Source organism: Amphiura filiformis, chromosome 17, assembly GCF_039555335.1.
Source record: "Amphiura filiformis chromosome 17, Afil_fr2py, whole genome shotgun sequence".
NCBI classification, from domain to species: domain Eukaryota; kingdom Metazoa; phylum Echinodermata; class Ophiuroidea; order Amphilepidida; family Amphiuridae; genus Amphiura; species Amphiura filiformis.
In genome coordinates this window covers 32,812,634-32,833,459 of record NC_092644.1, presented here as the reverse complement: position 1 = coordinate 32,833,459, position 20,826 = coordinate 32,812,634, and the positions used below count along the sequence as shown (strand labels likewise).

Genomic DNA, 20,826 nt, shown 5'->3' with positions numbered 1-20,826 from the left:
TACAGATCACTCAGATGATTTGAAACACTGCAGCGCCAAGTAGTCCCATTGATATATTTGTGGAAACTTTCATCACTAGACTGTCAAACACACCTGTTGGATCTAAACCTGTTGCTGACATAGAAGACTCGACTATTTATTCATTGTTGAATGTTCTACCACAGAAAACTCGCCACACAAATATCAACTTCCTAGCCAACATAAAAGTCCATCCTCCATACTGTAGGTAACCCATGATACTGAAGCCAGGTTAGTTTTATACTCAAAGACCACAGATTGAAATTGTCTTATGCTTTCACCAGCGGGATCATCAGTTGATTGCCACCTGTCTTGGAGCGTTCTGGCCCTCTATAATTAAGACTCCCTTGAGGTGGGGGCCGGCAGTGAAAAAACACCACCTCCTGCTAGTAAGCTACTAATAAAACTAAAACTATGCTTCTAGCATCTGCTGCTAAATAAATAATCTGCTTCTTAAATGATGACCTTGGGAAACTGCAATAGCAAAAATGAGTCCATGCCTTTTCGAGCATTGGTATCCCTGTCCCTACACTTACAACAACTATAATATAGATAACCCTTATCAAGTTGTCTGTGTGTTTGTTTAGGTATACATCTGCCCCTTTCCCTCCAAACATTCATAAAAGTGACTTCATACATATCCAAAAACCTTTTCTTTAATGCACTCACTTGGGGAAAGAGAATAACACCCATCCGTGTAAACTAAAGCTCTTACACCAAACCTATTTCTGGAAACAACCTTCCTGTGCCAATACACTTGCGTACTATTAACACTTTGTAAAATGATGCTACAATCTTTACAAAAGGCCCAGATCAAATGTCATCAAATAATGAGTTGATCCTATTCCAGATCTATATGATCCAGGATACTACTTGATTTTGATCCATATCAGATCAAAATGAAAGTTCATAGTTTGGTCTGATCTTAGACTGTTGACTAAATACACAAAATTTGATCTAGTCAAGTTCAGAATCAAATTGTGACACAATCTGATCCATGGAAGCCAAAGGCAGCAACTTTGAAATTAAGATAAAAGCAAAAATATGGAGTAACAATAGTAAGATACATAAGGAACTACACATCACAAAACTTCGTAACTTGAGAACCAAGCATGCTAGACATTTGGTATGTTTAATATATTAATGATTATACAAATCAACTTTCAAAAATGCCTCCTTTGGCCTCCATGGACCAGATCGTGTCCCAATTATAAGCTTATCTCATTCAGGATCAATTTGATCAGTATTCAAATTCCACCAATTTGATTTTGAGATCAAGTTGAGTCTGGTTAAAATTAAATATTGAGGAGGATTCCGGCTATTATGATCTACAGTTAGATAAGCTAATATTTGATATTGGGGCTGGACTCAGAGGATGATTTAAGGAAGCCCCATCATGCACTGCGAAAGTGTTATCACTAGAGTTTCAACTGCCACTTTACTTTTCAAATCCCATTGAACTCTGTGCAAAAGATGTTGTTTTAGAATTGTGCACATGTCATTGTTACTTGGTCGATTTCAGAACAAAAGTGATGTGTGTTTAAAGGATAATTCACACCTGTAGATAACATAAAATGTGAAATCGACCAGCATCTTCACAGTGTTTTTTATGTAAATATAACTGTACAAATTCAAATTTAACCATGCACTTCTATGCAGCATAGCAAAACAGTGGTGTCATGTTACTCACACTGCTCGCCTGCTGCACAGTAAACCCAGTGGGGTGGTGGGTAGTACTTAAATCATCCTCTGGGCTGGATTCAGATCAGTTTGATTTGAGTGACTAATGAAGAAATTTAATCTAATTCAGAATCAAAAAAATTGATCCAGAACGCTGCTTAAATTTAGTAAAGATTTCATCAAATTTCAGAACAAGTTGATCTGGTTAAAATCAAATTTTGAGTACGGTTATAGTTATAAATGATCTGCAATCAGGTACGTTCATATGTGATCCAGATCTAATCACTTTGGTCTGAGCTGTTTTAGAGTCCGACAGATTTTTGAAATTCAATCAAGTCAATCCAGGTTAGATTTAAGATAGATCCATCTTTAGGTTTGAATTATTTGTGATGTGCCTCACAGACACCGCACATCAGAACCAGGCATGGATAGAACTGTATTAATTTAGGAATCATATATAACAGATACATAATTTCAATGTGCTGTACATTGGACAACACTGACTATGTTACACATCACATACTACTATTTACTACCTTGTCAAATGATCCAAATTTCACTAAATTGAACCGGATTAAAACTCAACATGTGAACAGATTCACCTTTATAGTTGTGTGCTTAGTAATCATTTGGGTTGCTTGTAGATTTACTGTTGCCCATAGGGGGGATACAAAATGAATGCAGGATATTACAAGGCCTTGTGTCATACATCAATAGTAATATCATCTCTCATGTCAAATTAGTCAAACTTTCTATTTTTTCCCTTCAAATGTTTACATTTAGACAACTTTGGTTTAGGCCTAGACCATAATTTAGTAGGAAATAGAGAAACTTCAAATTTCCTTGTTGACGAGTTCAAAATTACTTCTAATTTGAAACACTTGAAGTCTAATTTGAATGCAATAGTTCACATCAGATTGGGGAATAACATATAACAATTGTTTTACGCTCAAATGCTTATTTTCTGACAAAATTTTCAAAAACTATGGACTACTTTATTAGCTCGTGACAAATTACTAAATATTTTATTTTTCACAAACTTTACACACAGTTTGGTAAAAAAGTGGTGTTAAGACAAGTATTCAAAAACATAGATGATAGAAATTTACCAACTGATATCCCTGTTACTGTGCATCAAATTGTTCTGTCTGACACCAGTGTTGCCAAAACTTTTCAGCGTCAAGGCACGGCGCATTGACTCGCCAGGCCGCGGTAAAGGATTCTCAAGTAGCCCAATTTTTAAGCTTCCATAAAAGAACGCAAAACACCCAATTGGGCGGAAAAGCACTTGACTTTGAAACTTCCGGTACTCACTGGGAAGTTACTGACCGATCAATAAATGGTCACAAAACCCATTGTAATTTCAATTTGGACCTTCAAAGACTCAAAACCTTTAAAAATCGGCTAATTTGAAAGGCCTGAGACTGACAAAAGTAGCCCAATTTTAGACAAGTAGCGGCATGCTTTTTTGAGTAGCGGCAAGTGATCGCCAAGTAGCCCAATTGTGCGCCTAATGCGCGGTGTTGGCATCACTGTCTGACACATCTCAAATCTCTCAGGACAGAAGAGGTCATCGATTGTTACACAATGATAAGTCACAGAACAACAGAACTGGTAAGTTTTAAACAAAGCCATGAAAGATATTTGAAGGGTACTTCCTTCAGATTTAAGAAATATTTTTCAAAAATGCACATCACTTAAACTGAAATTATATTTGACCTCATAAAAAAATACATGACAAAATGGTCCACTTTTGAGTGACAAATACTGATTGTACACAAAGCAATATAATAGCAATGTGGTCATTGGATTTGATCTCAGTTTTGCATTCAAGCTTACCAGGGAAGACCATGCTGTAGGGGTTGGGTAGGGAGGGAGTACATCTATGTTGAAGAATACAGAGATATGCTGCCCAAATGGACCTGTTTTCAGCAAATTCCCTAGCTATGGTGGGAGGATTTTTACACAAAATCCTTAGACACGGATTCATGTTTTGAAAAATCTTCCAAAACCTTACCGTACAAGAGCAAACTTTTAACAGTTTTCACAGTAAAAATTACCCCTAGAAATGGGGTAGTTTTTGAAACTCGGACAGCACACCCTGTCCCCCGTCAAAAAATAATTCAAGCACACCCGCAGGAGAGGAAACAGTATGCAACACCACTTTAAGTGGCCTATACCTACTTGGCAGATTTTATAATTTTCAACCTGCTAATTCATATTAACCACTTTGTTTGGCAGTCATTTCTGCTATAATTAATTGCTGTCTGACAACTTCCTCATACACATACTACAGGAATGTGATACTGCTGGTAAAACAAAAGCTAAAAATGACATTCACTGATTTGGACCAGAACCTTTGTTATTCTTGTCTGATGTACTTCAAGTTAGCTTTGATCATGGTGATTAAGAAGCAGATGCTATGACGTGTTTAAGTTTTTAAATCAATTAGCTGTCGCTAACATAACACCTTGCAACATACATTATTGCCCGGGGGGGTACTCAAGTTTGGTTTTGGTAGGGACATGCCGCTGAGATTTTGGAAGTAGACCCATAAATATACCAATTTTTCAAGAAATTTGGACCCATTGATATACCAAAAGTCAAAATTTTTAGGCCGAATTTACCCAAAATTGTCTTAGTTTTTACAAATTTTCCCAAAATTTTGGGAAAATTTTGAACATTTTGGCTAGATTAAGGAAAAATTGGGCAGTTTTCCGAAAAAATTGAGAAAATCTTGAAAAAAGACCCATTCATATACCAAAATAGGCTTTGAAAAAGGGTCATTGATATACCAGAAGGCTGAAAATGCTATCCATGTTTATGCACATCCCGTATGGTCATTTGTACTGAGTACCCCCGGATTATTGCATGCCATGGGTTTTTGCAGTCAGTGATAACAATAAACTTCAAACTGGTTAACTCACGGTTAAGACACAAAACACACCATCGCGTGGAAGGAGGTGAAAGTGCTGGACCAGGTCTCCAACTATATAGTTTAGCCGAGGTGTGAGGGAGGCTATTAATATCAGACGCCATCCCAGCACACTCAACAAGGACAAAGGCCGCCACCAGCTACGCCCAGTCTACAAACCTGTTCTGTCACATGACATCGCCAGCTTGTCATCTGACAATCAAGATCATGCAATTATCAATTTCTATCAGTTTGAAAAAGACACAGAGTCGTTGTGTCCAAACATCACCATAACAAATCATTTTATACTATACATTTCCAAGTTGTTAACTTTGTCATTTACCTTATTTAGGATGTCTCTGCTCACTTCAAAATTGTTATCATCCATAAATATCTGTGCTAAATCTTCAAATATTAACATGGTTGGTCTGTTGAATCAAAGAGAGAAAATCAGATCACATGATTGAGATAAGGCTTTAAATTTCACTTCCATGTAGGAAATTTCACTCTGTGCTAAACCTTGGACCCACTTCTACGTTTTAAAATCCAACCTAGACCTGACCCTATACTGGCAAAGTAGATGTAGACATGGTTGCATGCATTTTTACACTGTTTGGAATATGCTGGTGGTGGAAAGGGACCGAGTATATCGGCGGTTGCTGATGTCCACTGTTATGTTAAGTGCATTCAGATCAACATTGCTGGTTGCTGGTCTACAAACACACAGACAGTATCCCACACAAACTTACTTTTACCACAGCCAATGATTTCTTGAGTCTGCAGATTGTAATCCTGATATAATAGCTTTGGATGATGAGAAAGCAGCCTCAAATCACTAGTGTTCGCTCAAAGCGCTAGTGTAGAAACGCATGCCCATAGATTCGCGGGCGAACCAGCTGCTACAACGTGTTGGTGACGTCACTGCCACATTGGGTGAAAAATGGTATAGATATACTGTACTTGTAATCCTGATATAATATAGGTTTACACCCCCCCCACCCCCCCCACACACTTACTTTGGTACTGCAGCCCATGATTTCTTGAGTCTGTAGACAGGTTGTGCTTGTAATCCTGATATAATAGCTTTGGATGATGAGAAATTCTTCATTTCCCTGCAAGACTACAGAGTTGGAAAAGAAAGAAACAAACAGAAATATTCAGTTTAGTTAATTACCTAAATTGTTCCATAGGTACAAATGAGATACCCTAAACAGAAATATATTCCCAAGAACATGGATGGGCCCCATGTGTTCTATATATGTGACACAATCTTGTCCATGGGGACCAAAGGTGGCAAATTTGAAATTGAGATAACAACAAAAATATGGAGCCATTAAAAAAAACAATAGAATACATAAGAAATTACACATCAACTACTTTAGAACCAAGTATGCTAGACCTTTTTTGTTTTCAGTATATGATAGCCTAATGTTTGTACAAGGTAATAATTTATTAGTAACTCAATTTTCAAAAATGCTTTCTTTGACTCTCATGGAGCAGATCGTGTGACCAAATATTTAGAAAATTCAGGGGTTACTCAGGGCAACTTTATTTTTGTGAACAGGTATTACTATAGCTCTATATAATAATGACCACTTCAAAGGACAGAACATTCTCCTGATCTACCAAATACATTCTTGTTGCAATTAATTGGTGCCTGTCAATTCCATGTACTTCACCTTACACACCCAGTGCCAAGCATTAAAGAAAGTTTACCCTTCACCTCATACAATGATGACAGTATATCTTAAAGTATATGGAATTTCCTTCTTGGCTTACAATCAGGCCAAATTATATTGCTCAAAATCACAGCCAGTTGGAAGAAATATGTTGCTTCACTCCTTCCCTGTAGCCAATGGATTATAGTGGTGAATTACTATAATAGCTAGGCCTAATTTGTACTTCCTGATAAGACTTAAAAAAGAAATTAAATCTGTTCATCAGGACATATACCTACTGCATCACGTCTCCTCCGAGACCATCATCAGACTGACTGATCAGGCACTGAACTATTGACCCATGAGCTATTAAGACCTAATTTCACCCTAATCGCCCTTCTAGACAAGACTGGCCTCAAGTCACTTTGAAATAGAGATGGACACTCCTGCATGTAGAATACATCAGTCATGAGTCTACCAATAAACTTGACTCGAAAAATGTGTTATAATGAGCCTAACGAGTTGAACCAAATGAGGTAGGTAAGTCGGTCAGGATTGTTCACACATTTCTTGAATAAAAATAACACCCAAATTCTGAATGTTTGGGTGCCCAACCAGCAGCTGAAATTCAGTGGTGTAGCTAGGGGTTGTTGTGCCCAAGGCAAGGATATAAAATGATGGTGCCCCAAACGGAAATTATTATTTGTTAACCTCAATTTATTTGGCAAGGAATGCAATTTAACTATAGATAGCGATATGTTGACACCATGAGACAGCACCCACGCCACGTGAACAGTGCACCCAATTGATTTGATACACTGCAATATAACAGCTTTTTTTTTTCATGTTGAGTTCTATTTTTCATCAACCCCTTTTTAACCATCATCATTTCAGCACCCCTTAATGTGGCACCCAGGGCATGTGTCTCCCTAACCCCCCTCCCTATGCCACTTCTGAAATGTCCCAAAAATACAGATTTTTCAGGTTTTAGGTGATATTTAGGGAGGCCTCAAATCCCAAAAAAAGGTGCTCCCTGGGGCAAATAAGACAAGTCTAACAAACACAGCATTCTTCCTTTAATCTAGTTTATGATGTCTACCTATCCATAGACATACCACCTAGACCTATGACTGCCCATCCCTTACCACAGCGGGAGGTGAAGCCCCGTATCCAAGGTGATATTGACGGATTGACAGGGTTACTAGGCGCGGAGAAATATCACATACATGTCTGACGCGCTCGTTTTCGCGATTGCTGTGCCGTTATCGCCCGCGTCAAATGCAACATGGTCCATAGACGGGAACATGTCTGCTTGTTTGCATCCGGGTTGCGTCTTTGTCAAAATTGTTGCTATGCAGTGTTCACTTCACTACGCAAACCAAAGTCACTGGTCTAGGTTCTCGTTTGTCTGGGTATACCTATCTATCAAAGAATCCTACACTTCACTTATCAAAACTCTGTGCAAAATACAAATTTTCATAAACAAAGGTTCTGCTTGATAATGATAGAGAATGATTCCATACAGCTGGTTGACCTATACAACTTTATTTGACTCACTAAAGTAAAAGGTACATATGTGATGCGATCAAGCAAAATGAGTCTGATGTCGATCAGAATCAAAATTCAGTTTTCAATTTCATAACATGAGCCATTCTCAGAACTTCATTTTGCTGAAAACCCCATCATAATTAGACTTATGGTTCCAAGGATATGACCATTCTAGTGTTGTTCCTAACAATAAAATACAAAGGAATTGAATACAATTATTGGCTATATCTCAAAATCAATATTCCCGACATCCGACTCATGATCATATCACATATATAAAATATAAACAATGAGATCACATAAGTCACAGCACTATCACATAGGCCTACAGGGCCGAGTACCCTGGATTGTTGCTACACTCCTACACGCACAACCTACCCCAGGGCATGGAAATCGTCGCATGGCTTAAACTTTTAAAAGCCGTAAATTTCTGAGTATCAGTCTCAAGTTGTTGAATGACTAATCCACGGGCATGCATTAAGGTGATTTTTGGATGGGAGTCCACCGCAGAAAATTATGCCATCCCATGATGCATTGTGCAATTTCCTTAAATCATATACTGGATCCTAGCTTATTATTTTTACTTAAAATTCAGTCGGTCGGCATGACGTCACTTCTGATAGATCGCTTCATCCCATTGCCTGTTTTTGCCGGGATTGGGCTGTTCCATCTTGCGCCCCTGGACACGAAGGGGACACTTACTGTTGCACTCAATGGGGAAATCACAAAACATGTCATAAAATAAATACCTCTTGGTGAAACAATTTTTATAAAAAAATTGATTCATTATCGGAGTAATAAACTCACAATAATTACAAAAGGGAAAGCAAATTGATGTTTTCTGAGAAGAAAACGGCTGGAACTAAAAGGCTCTGTACAAACCAATAGCGATTTCACAAGGGTGTCCCCTTTGACAGACATGAGAAATGGGTAAGTGTAATAGATGGAACAACCCATCTGAGAGAATAGGATGGCAATTACCGTATTCATGTAACATCGGCACAGTCAGTTATGCCATAGATTTTGCACCTGTTGCAAATGTTACACTAACCACATTTAAAGTGATCGTCATGATTCATCTAAATCATGTAATTTGCGCTAGTTTATAGAAACCCAGGAATACTGCATCATGGGAAGGCAAGGTTATCAGCTATGGATGGAGTCCTAGTTCATTACTCAGCAACTTTCTCACTTTCCCTTTTTTCAGCAGTTTGCATGACATTGCAATGGCTTCACTAAAATATTTTGAAATTATGATTAATGACATAATTTAAGAGTTCCTTTTGTGTAGTGTGTTTGAAGGATATTCTTTCTTTGTTTGTTTGTTTGACCAGTTGGTCAGGGTGGATACATGCTTGGATCCTGATGGGACCAGGCTCTAGCATATTGCTCAAGCCCAGATTTAAAGCTTACACATGGGCAATTATGCTTTTAGCCCTTAAATTTCAAATCTCTTTCATTTCTAATTGGAAGCAAATTCTAATTAACCACACTTTTGCACCCTTCTAATATACCCTGTTAATAAACTATGCAAAATGGAATAATAAATATAGTCCGACCTCCCTTATTCAGACTGCAGACCTCATTTGATCTCTCTGTTATTCAGATGTGTGAATTTCACAGGAAACATGTTTTTCACGCTTTGACACCTTTATTTTACGCTCTGAACATTGACTATCTGTGCTCTGAAGCATTCAGAATGCCTATGTTATATGTGACCATCCACCACAGAGTGGTAGTAAAGTCGGCTCCAGATCATTTTCTGTTTATTGCAGATTTTAAAAGAATGCACTTTCAGCTTTAAAATGACACCTCATCAACCAGCTTCATCGGACATCTAGAAGTGAAGTTATGGTTCATCAAAGGTCAACTTTCTTATATATTTTACATAGAAATTCATATACTGTTTTTGATTGTATCTCAAAATGGAAAATGCCGACTTTGTGGTGGATGGGCACATATGATCTATCCGTATTATTACCCCATGTTGAAGGTTGTGACTGTAATATAAAAATCTGATAACTGCAACATGACAGGAGTGAGGATGTTGAATTCGGAAACCATGGTTAACACATACGAATGTGAGCGGTTGAGGCCACTAACACTCCAAGATGACCTATATTTGCAATGTTTTAAATAATAACTTTTATGATTGATGAATTATGATGAATTTGATTTATTGATGCTTGTTGATCATTTGCTGCTTGTAGCAGATAGGCAAAATAATGTGTACAGAAAATCTCAGACTTTTAACAATTTTTTCATCTTTGAGTCAACTTAAATTTAATGTCCTTTCTGCTGCTTACATGAACATATATAGTAGCATCAGGGGCATGGGGGAATTTTCCAATGAAAGGCTCCCTAGTCAAAATCAACAAATCATGAACATTTCCACCCTTGGAGAAAAAAAAAGCTCTAAATTTTAGGATTTTTGCCTCCCCAAAAAAAAAAATTCCTTTCCTCTGAAATTCCTTCCCCATGCCCCCTCCCAAGAAAAAAAATTGCTACAAAGTCTGCACAAATATCTGCACCTACCTTAGCTGTTTCAATCCATTTGCATATTATTTTGGCTCTATCGACTGCATTCATGTCTGTGTCCGCTAGTACCGTGGTCATGACACAATTGCACACACTGTTAAACTGATTGATTGTCGCTTTGACACTACTGACATCCGGACGGTTCGAATTCTTGTCACGTCGTGACCATATTGAACCCAGGCAGTGCTGTGGGTTCACTCGCCTAAATAATTCCTGCAAAGAAGAGAACGATGATAAAAGTTTATCAATCTTAAATATTTACATCAGTCATTTATTTAAAACCAAAATTGCTCTGTAGGTGACAAGAAGTCATTAATGATGTTCAGACGGGTCTTCCTGGTAAGGCCTAAAAATTGTTGTTTTGGGGTTTTTTTTGACACAGGTCAAGAACTTATATAGGCACATAGGCACTATAAAAGACAACCACATGGGCCAATGCACACCTAAGAGCTCCTAAGCGGTGCGGTGGGGGTGTGCACTATACATGACCTAAACTGAAAGCAGCATGAGATTCAGAACAGTTCGGGCATCCAGATGGGTAAATTTCATGTGCAAACAGGTAAGCTCAGAGAGCTCCCTCCCCTGGAATCCCAGCAAGAATTAAGGTTCCATGCCCTTTTAGGTTGTGCTTAAAATTCCACTAATGTCAAAGGAGCCCATAGTGCCATTAAGCAAATCTTTACTACAAGTATCACTAAATACTTCTCACAAGGTACAAATGTACTAACAAATCAATAGATTATTTGTCTCAAAACTTCTTTGTTCTAAATTGTTTCTTGATACCCATCAGTTTTCAATGTTGATAATAGGCCCGTAACCAGGATTTATTTGGGGGGGGGGCTGAAGTGGACCTTTTTTAATTTGTAGACTAATTGTATAACATTTCATAAACTATACATTCTGGACATTTTGAGAGTATCCTACGTTGCATTTGGAAGAAGCAGGCTTTTCAATAAACACCAAAATTGATGGGTACCAATCATTTTGATACAGCCTGTATGTCCAATGGATCACATCTGCTGACTTTCAAACTAAAAGGCGATGGTCACAATGAAAAACACTGATGTGTGTGTTCAAAGGACTCGTGTCCCTGTTGAGCGCAGTCCTGTCAGGACATGAGTGTGCTTCCACACCACATGACATATTAATCAATCATCCACCCAGACTTACAGCATCTCGTATTGTGAGTTGTTCCGCTAGTAATTGGTTGTCTACACGACTTAGATCTGCATAGCTGTTTTCTGTTGATACTGTGTCTACTTCATCGTCATGCTGATAAAGTTTATGAGGTCCTTTTGATCCTGAAAAAAGTAAAATGGTAAATGAAATGTTACCATGGTTATACAGAACATTTTACTTTCATGTTTTTCCAAGTTATCTAAAGAACTTGATGATTGCTGCATAAGACTAAGTTAGAACAGTTTTCAACATCCGTCTGATCTGTGTCTTCAAAAATAAGGAAATTAGATTCTACTGTCTAAGAAAATACCAAGCCTAATTTTGGAAAGTATAGATTTTTTATTTTTTATTTCAGAATTTTGATATCACACATTCACAAATCTGTTTTTAAACGTGGATGAAGTGATGAAGTAGTAAATATCCCAATTCACACCTATTTGGCTGGTTGTGCCAGTTTTGGCTACGATCTTTCAAAAAAAAGATCTGACTGACCAACTTGAAGATATAGAACAGGTTTGTCACGCAAGCAAAATCTCATTATTCATAGCTATAAAAGAGTTGTGTAAGACACTATGTATCATTTTCAGTTCACTTGTAACTCTATAGCACATAAAACATAAGAACCTAGACTAGCACAAAGCTAGTTAAAATGGGCTATTCCTGTTGAAATCCAGAAAAAGACATGACTTTAATCTTCCACACAGGGGTGTAGATTTCAAATGGAGTCACCCATTCAGGTTAACTCAATTCGAAATTCATACTCCATGCATACACAATTAAGGTTATGTTTTCCATTGGGGGTATATCAGAGATGCCAGTCACTGATGTCAAAAAATCCTGAAATGCAAAACATTTCCTGAAAAATGTACATTGCCTATACATGTATTTGTACAGGATCATCCGAGTAAAATTTCCTGAAATCAGGAAATTTCCTGAAGTCAGGCTCATAACCTGGGGGAGGGGGGGGGGGTCAAAATGTCCATCTTCTTGAGACTTTGCCAAAAAGGTACCCATTTGAAAGATTACTTTGTAATGTCTTGAATTAAAATTTTCAATAAGACCCAGAATGTCTACTGGGGTATCCTCCACTTCTTACGTGAAAGTTCATCCCCATCAAAAGTTCACATGCTGAAGTCTTGAAAGGAAGCAAAAAAAAAAAAAAAAATCCCAGCTTTAGGCCCATGTCCAACATAACATTAAGCAAGGATCATAGAGATACCCTTTAAATCAATGATAAAAATAGACAGTTGTTTTGACTGAATTCTCATAACAAAGGTGGCTGCAAGGATAAGATCTCAATACTAGGATCTCAAACATACCAAACCATTAGGACCATCAGGGGCAAATAGTGTACATCTGGATACTTATGCTATATGCCCATGCAAACTTGATTCAAAGTGCACTGTTGTTTGCATTCTGCCTTGTGCCAAAAATGTATGCTACATGCGCTGAGTTTGCAAACCTTTGTAATGCTCAAGCTTAAAGATATGTATTTGCCCTCCATGAGCAATACACCAAAATAGCGGCCTTACCACAGTAGGGCCGTAGCAAGCGGGGCGGCCGAGGATGCCATGGCCGCCCTACTTTTTGAGAAATTTATTATGTTTTTCTTTATATCTTTATTTCAATTTGGGCCTATATTTTTATTTTGGCCGCCCCACATTTGTTATGGCCGCCCCACATTTTACAACCTTGCTACGGCCTTGTACCACATGCAGTGTTACGCATGGGGCAATTTCGAGTCTGTACTCTTTGGGTATAATCTCTATGGTTACGACACAGCCCAGGGACACAGTTCTTTACACACAATATGCTTGTATTTTCATAAAAAGAACTTTGTATGCATTGGGTACATAAACTCAATTGGGTTACTGAACTGTGCCTCTGTGAATGAGGTCATTTTGCCTCACAGGATGTACTGCACGTACAAGGAACTCATGCAATAGGATCTACAGCCAACTCCCAAAACCAAAACATTATTGTGATGTGCAAAATTATCAGACAATTTTGATGCGTATCTTGTGTATTTTCAGACAAAATGACTTGTAGAAATAGGCCACCTCTATAGAATCCGGAACAAATTCATATACCTCAAGCTCGAACATCAGCTTAGTAGTTTTGACACTTGGAGCTCACACCCAATCATGCAACATATAACCATTGCATAAGATTGCAAAGCCCAAAAGACCTTTTGACATTTTCCCTATCATTGTGATGTTTGCTATAGTCTGTTGCATCTCAATTTGAGAGTAACGCCATGTTGGATTTTGCCATGGCAGATTCAAATCGTGTGCTAAGGTCAAAAAAAAAATTGTTTGTTTGTCCACGTCCGACCGACCGTGTATCCTGGTCCCGACCGTGTCTTTTTTTCTCTTTTTTTTTTAAATTTGTGTTGAATGTGGTAGTAAAACAGTGGTTAGTATAAATTTAAAGAAAGAAAATGTAAAGAAAATGAACAGTATAACATGCAGAACCATCTCAAGAGTTAAACCAGTAAAGTGCTGTGTGTTTTGACTACAGTCTCAAATGATCAGTTTTAAGTGCAATATCTGTAAAAAAAAAAAAAAAATCCGACCTACCGACCCAAATGTTTCATAAGCCTTTATGGACAAACAAACCTTTTTTTTTTGCCCTAACCTAAATCCCACTGGTGTATTGAAGCAGATGCGTCATGCATATATCTATGCAGCATCTTTAAATGCCTGCACGCGTCCTCCAGCGCTTTGAGCGAACACGCACAATTTGAATCCGAAACCCAGTGAAATGTGCATTAAGGTCACTGACTGGTCATATTGTAAACTATTTTATTTTCTTTGTGTACCTGTATGAAAACTCAGGGAATTGATCCTTGTTTCGATAATTATTTTCTAGAAGTAGGAATTTTCAGGAGTCAATGGGAATTAACTAAATCTGTATTTTTCCTTTATATATATGCGAATGTGATGGTTCGTTATTCACCCCTTCTGATTTTTAGCTATCTCAATTTTTGCACTTCCATTTCTGAATAAAACATTATTTTTTAAAACTATATATAAAAAGCAATGAAATCGGAGCTGTCAAGCAACTATAAGGAACTTCCTGTCAAAAATGGTCCTATTTAAAAACCACATCCTTTTGTTTCTAACATAATGACCTGTTTCCTGTATCAAATGGTTGATTCCAGCTTATACCATATATTTTCAATGACCTTTCTGTCATAGCGCTTGTTCAGTGCTGCCTCCTGTCAAAAATGGGCCATTTAGGGATTCAATCATGTTTCACCGTTGTTCATCACCGATGCGTCCGCGTCGTCTAAGTGGTTTACTTCGCGAGAGCAGCTTTAGCTGCCCGAGCGAAGTAAACCACGCAGACGCGCTGGACACGAGTTGTTAATCGGAGATGAACAACCGTGAAACATGATTGAATCCCTTTCAACAACGAAACAAGCTAAAGAAATCTAATTCACATGATTCTTTCATTCGGAATGTCCGTTTGTCATTGCCACTCAACCTTACAAGAAGATCGTGGTATTCCTCAGTTGATATCAGCAATAAAACTAAAGAATAAAGTGGTAATATTTCATGTATTTAGCTGCTACCGCCAAAGAAATTTCATTCATGTTTACGCATACATTCCAGACATGACGAATTTTACGCGCTCATGCATAACGCATAACCTTGCGTTCACATATACGCTATACTGGACTGTGGATTCATCACGGATTAACAACACTTGGCTCCTGTACAACGGTTTAGGAAGAGTTGTTGAATTTAAAATCACATCCTTTCGTTTCTAAAATAAAACATTTCCTCATATATATCAGATGATTGGTTCCAGCTTCAATGACCAATACCTGTACACTTCCTCTACATCCAACAATCACCATACTCTGGTACTAGTATATTCCTCCCAATGGACGTGATCATTCTAACGCTATTATGTTCAGTGCTGTCTCATTGGCAAAACTTGCCCAATTTAAAACCCACATCCTTTTGTTTCTAAAATAATACACTTCCCATATCAGATGGTTGGCTCCAGTTCATACCGCAGTTTTAGTGACCTTGCACTGTACCATAGCAGGGTCCATTTTAACCGGTATCGCATCACAATTTGTGACACAATCATGCATAATTGCGACACAACTTACGCAAAACGGAATGTATATCACCTATGATTATGCAACTACCCAGATAATCATGCAGTCAGGACTATTTGTGGATTTGGGAATTCCCCAAATGTCAAAGTGTAAATGGAGATGACATCATTTTGGGGAATCTTGAAGTCAAGTTTGAATTCTTAAAAAGCTTGACCAGGTCATAGTGACCATGTTTACATGTAAAGGAAGTCAAGATCAAATTCAACCTGTATAAATGGGGTCATTGTTAAATTATGACTTTCGGGGTAGTTTCAGCTTCATTTTAATTGTCATCCCTTGTCCCTTTCTCTCATCTGAGTCCATTACTAGATAGTACTACCAACACATCACCAAAATGCTGTTGCCACCACCAGCCCACCCCTCATCAAAAAATAATAATAATTTGAATTAGTTAAACTAGAACGAACATCAATGGAATTTGAAAGGCTGCCAATTGTCACTCCTCCACACTATAATACGCCATACCAGTTTTGAAAATTGTGTTCATAAAGCTTGGACAGACAGACATACAAACCCAAGTATACTTGTGTGTCAGTGAAACTTTGTGTCTTTTTGACATGACGGACATGTGACGGACGCTTGACGGACATCTTATGTTTGTTATTTATCTTGTGTGTCTTTTTTATTGTTGCTTATTTGCCTTTTTCAATACCTTTAAAAAAGACTTCTATATCCCCTCTATTACCCCTGAAAGACATTGCTTCTGTGTCTAGACACACAAGAAAAAAACGACACACTGACACAAGCATTTTTTGTACGCAAAAAAGACACAAGTATAGCCTCGTCAACACATACTGTACGACCCCTGATTTATCAGCACATACTGATGGACAGATGGACTGATTGACAGAATGCCTGTCAGATTAGCACATTACCCATATCAGCTTCCAATTTCAATTATAAAACAGACACATAATCTTACTTTTCCTCAATTCTTCTTCCTGAAATTGTGATATTTTCAGTTTGACCCTCTGAGCCAATTCTTTGTCAGCTATTTTCTCCTCAGCAAACTCTAGTAGACATTGTAGACACGGGTACTTGGGTGGCTCCTTAAAATCATCTAGATTCTCATCAAGCCACATCATCAATACTGAACGTATACTTCTGTGAACAGAAGAGAGAATTATACATGGTATTGTTAATTAGTTTTACCAAGAGAACCCTCACACTTGTATGCCGATGTTCACAAAAGGTTCCTAACAATTCAAGGCTCCTTTAGAAACCATTACAGGTTCTGCAGCCTCTTTCACTAAGGACCACAATGGCCTCATCCCAATGCCATTGTTCAATAACCTCGATTCGCCAGCTAAGTGTTACGTGTAATCCGATTATCACTATGTCAACTGGATCACGCTTTTGAGCTCTGCACCATGATCAAAATGATCGCAACACAAAGTCTATGGCGTGTACTCCCAGTACCAAAAGGTGTGTGATCCAGTTACAGGGAGTTACGTAACCACTTTGCTGGCGAATGAAATAATCAGAGAGCAAAATTTGACCTCATTTTGCAGAGTATGAGTTTGTGTACCCAAATTTTCAAATGTCATTCAATGAATGTGCAACTGTATTGGGGTTAAAGAACTGTGCCCTAGTATTTAGACAACCAAAAGTTCTGTATAGTGATCGAAGATCCTTTTATGGTTCCTTTTAAAAACCATCAAAGTTTCTAGGGGCATAGCGAGGATTTATTTGGAAGGCGGGCAGATTTTGAAAAAGTGTACTTTCCCGCAAAAAAGTGGACCATTTTCCAAAATCTTGAACTTTGTTGATCAAGAAAGCATAAAGAACCTTATTTTTTCCGCTCGCTACACTAGCAAATGGGCAAATTTAGACCGTTTTGGACCGAAAAAGCATAAAAATCTGGGGTTTTTTTCACCCGCAATGCTCGCAAAGTGGACCTTTTTGGCCTTAGAGGACAAATCTAAAACCATTTGGAACCTTTGTTTCTAAGAGTGAAGTTTAAAGGTTATTCAAGGGAAATGTCCTTACCTTAGTACCCTGTTTCTTTCTTCCTTGCTATGCATTGTTTCATCTTGTGTTAATGACAAATATCTGAAAATAAACAATAACACTGATTGATATCTGTGATTGATACAAACCAGAGACTGTACTGTACACAATGAGTCAAAATAGTCTCATTCCCTATGACACAGTTCATTGCTCTCCACCGAACAAGCATAGCTCAAAACAAAGGCATAGATACTGGGGAATCATCCCCCAATATTTTGCCAGGGGGATGGTCCATACAATCATCCCCCCATGCTGATGCCTGGATGTGGGTTTCTGACCAAATTAACCTCATAATTGGACATTTTAGACCCAAAATTGCGCAATTTTTTGTTGCTTTTTTGCATGCTTCACAGGAATATATTCCATGCACTTTTGCACCATATTTCATCATTTTAGCTTCAATATGGCAAAATTTTTAGCACATCGCGCATTTGTGCCATAAACTTATTTGGTCACCAAAAGGTGCTGGATTCATTATACTTCAAGAAATTTTTTCACACTCCATCTCCATATCAAAAAGAAATCTACACCACTGGCTTAAAATTGGACTTCTAGTTGTGGAGTATGAGTTTAAGTACCCACCATATTCAAAGGTCAATATATGAATGTATAAACATATTGGGGTTAAGGAACTGTGTCCTGACAGATGAGCATGTTGTAGATCTTAGTGGTATAATCCTGTTGACAAGTGTCCTTTATAGTTGGCAGGGACCAACTATGAATGTTGAGTCTGATGTCAGGGCACAAGCACGGCGTGATTGGTTGCTGACCTGCGCAGTACGGCATATTTGGTCTGATTCCGAAGATCCCTACGTGTAGATCGAGAGTATTGCCCAATTTTTATGAGATAGGGATGGTCTTTCCAACATCCTCCCAATGTTATGCAAATTAATGTGTTTTTACCAAATTAATTTCACACATGGTAAACTTCAAATTGGTAAACTTTGCGCACAAAACATTTCTTCCAGGAAAGTAATTATGGGAGCGAAAGTTGCCCCATTCACTCTGCTTCACATATTTTACACCAGCCTCCATCCTGTGCCAATATGCCCCCTGCACCCACTGTATAAAATAAACCAGTCCCTAAGGTCCAATTTCTGGAAGCTTGGCTAGAGGTGAGGCTTCCAAAGCCAGTAGGCTAGCCCTATTATAATCAATGTGGATCCATTTTAATTTTTATTGGTGATGTATGGTCTGAAATTGGGAACACTAGTATAGGACTAATAGGGCGTAAGCCTGACGGCTTAGGAAGCCTGACCACTAGCCATGCTTTGAGAAACCGATCCTAAATATTTCCTATTCTTACCTGGCCAATAACATGTCCAAAACCTGTCTGGTGTTAGCAAATGATGTATAAGTTGAGAAGAATACATTAATATAACTTGAGTCTAGGGTTTCTACAGCTGCAGGTAAATTCTCTACTAGTTTTTCCACAGTAGCAGCTTTGATCACCTTCACTTTTTGCATTTGCCATTCCAGGTACGAGACGTTGTCTCCTTCCGGTTCCTGCATGTATAAAAAGAATGACAAGACAAATCTTGAGTGAAGAATCAAAAGTAGAAGATACACAAGGCAGTCCTCAACCACAAGTCAATATGGACCACAATGGCCTCATCCTAATGGCATAGTTCAATAACTCAATTAAACAATCATAGTATAAAATTTGACCTCAAATTGCAGAGTACGAGTTTTTGTACCCGAATTTTCAAAGGTCATTCAATGAATGTACAAATGTATTGGGCTTAAAGAACTGTGCCCCTCATAGATGAGAATGTAGTGGATCCCAGTGAGTCTCACTTGAACTTGAGACTGGTAGTTGAGGACTGCCTTTTTTGACATTTCTGTTACCAAAGTGCATTGCATAAGCAGGCAATGAACTTTGGCAACAGAAATGTCAAACAAAATTGTTTTTTGGTTGCAATAGGATTTGAACTGTTGTTCTCCCGAGAGCTTTCAATGAAAACTTTAAATACAAGTACTTTTAAATGTCACATACATCCACCCTACAGACAGAAAAGTGATTACACTGTCTCCACTTACAGCCACACAAAAAGTTTATAGAATGAAGAATAACAAAGACTATAAAGAATGAGGATGCAAACTATAGAGTCAAATAATTGGCTAGCCTTTAAATTTTAAAGAACATCAATACCTCATACATGTATGCCCAGCCTCAACATAAAAGTGGAAGTGGGTAACCATAATCATTCTTCAATTTGTCGACCCGTTGCACAGATTTATTCATTAAACTAATATTCCCCCGTTTTCATCCAAATAAATAACCTTTTCTGCAATATCTAGATCAAGGATTCGACGATATACATGGACCCCCCCAAAAAAAATAGCGATCAAATAAATAAAGTAAAAATAAACGTACCAACTGAGACAATCCTGAAAAATTGGGTTCATTGATATTTTATATGATTAACTCAAAATCTGCTCAAGTTAGGGACCGTTCACAAACACTTGTGCGGGAGGTCTATGCAAAAAAATCACCGTGAACATTTTTCAGATCCCCTTTTAGATCTAAACTAGATGGACCGCGGTTCTCGGATGTCAGGGTTTTCGACAAAGATAGCGTCGACCGTGATGCCTCCACCAAAGGAAGTGATGTGGCACTCACAAGTTGATACAAAGCTTCAAGCCTAAAAGAAGAAACTGAATTTGACCTTAGATGACCCCAAAATGACCACCAAAAATTTGGCTCTAAATGTTGACTCTACCTACCAAGTTTCATGCCCATATAGTAGTTTTTACTAATTTGACCTCAAATGACCCCTGGATGACCTCGGATGACCCCAAAATGACCTTCCAAAAATTTGGCTCTGAATATTGACTGTATCCACCAAATTTCATGCCCATACAACAGTTTTTACTAATTTGACCTCAGGTGACCCCTGGGTGACCCTGGATGACCCCAAAATGACCTTCCAAAAATTAGGCTCTGAATGTTGAATGTACCCTCCAAGTTTCATGCCCATACAAGTTTTTACTAATTTGACCTCATATGACCCCTGGGTGACCCCAGATGACCCCAAAATGACCTTCCAAAAATTTGGCTCTAAATGTTGACTGTACCTACCAAGTTTCATGGCCATATGACTATTTTTGCTAATTTGACCTCAGATGACCCCTGCATGACCTCA

At 38.1% G+C, this 20,826-nt stretch overlaps 1 protein-coding gene across 1 annotated transcript in view; it reads right to left on the bottom strand.

The window, feature by feature from the left end:
• LOC140137652 (ral guanine nucleotide dissociation stimulator-like 1) overlaps positions 1-20,826 on the bottom strand; it is a 45,155-nt gene that overhangs the window by 15,885 nt on the left and 8,444 nt on the right. The window contains 7 exon segments of the mRNA XM_072159385.1: positions 4,956-5,040; positions 5,629-5,732; positions 10,354-10,569; positions 11,527-11,657; positions 16,593-16,774; positions 17,660-17,722; positions 18,987-19,186. Of these exon segments, the coding sequence (XP_072015486.1) occupies positions 4,956-5,040; positions 5,629-5,732; positions 10,354-10,569; positions 11,527-11,657; positions 16,593-16,774; positions 17,660-17,722; positions 18,987-19,186 (981 nt within the window).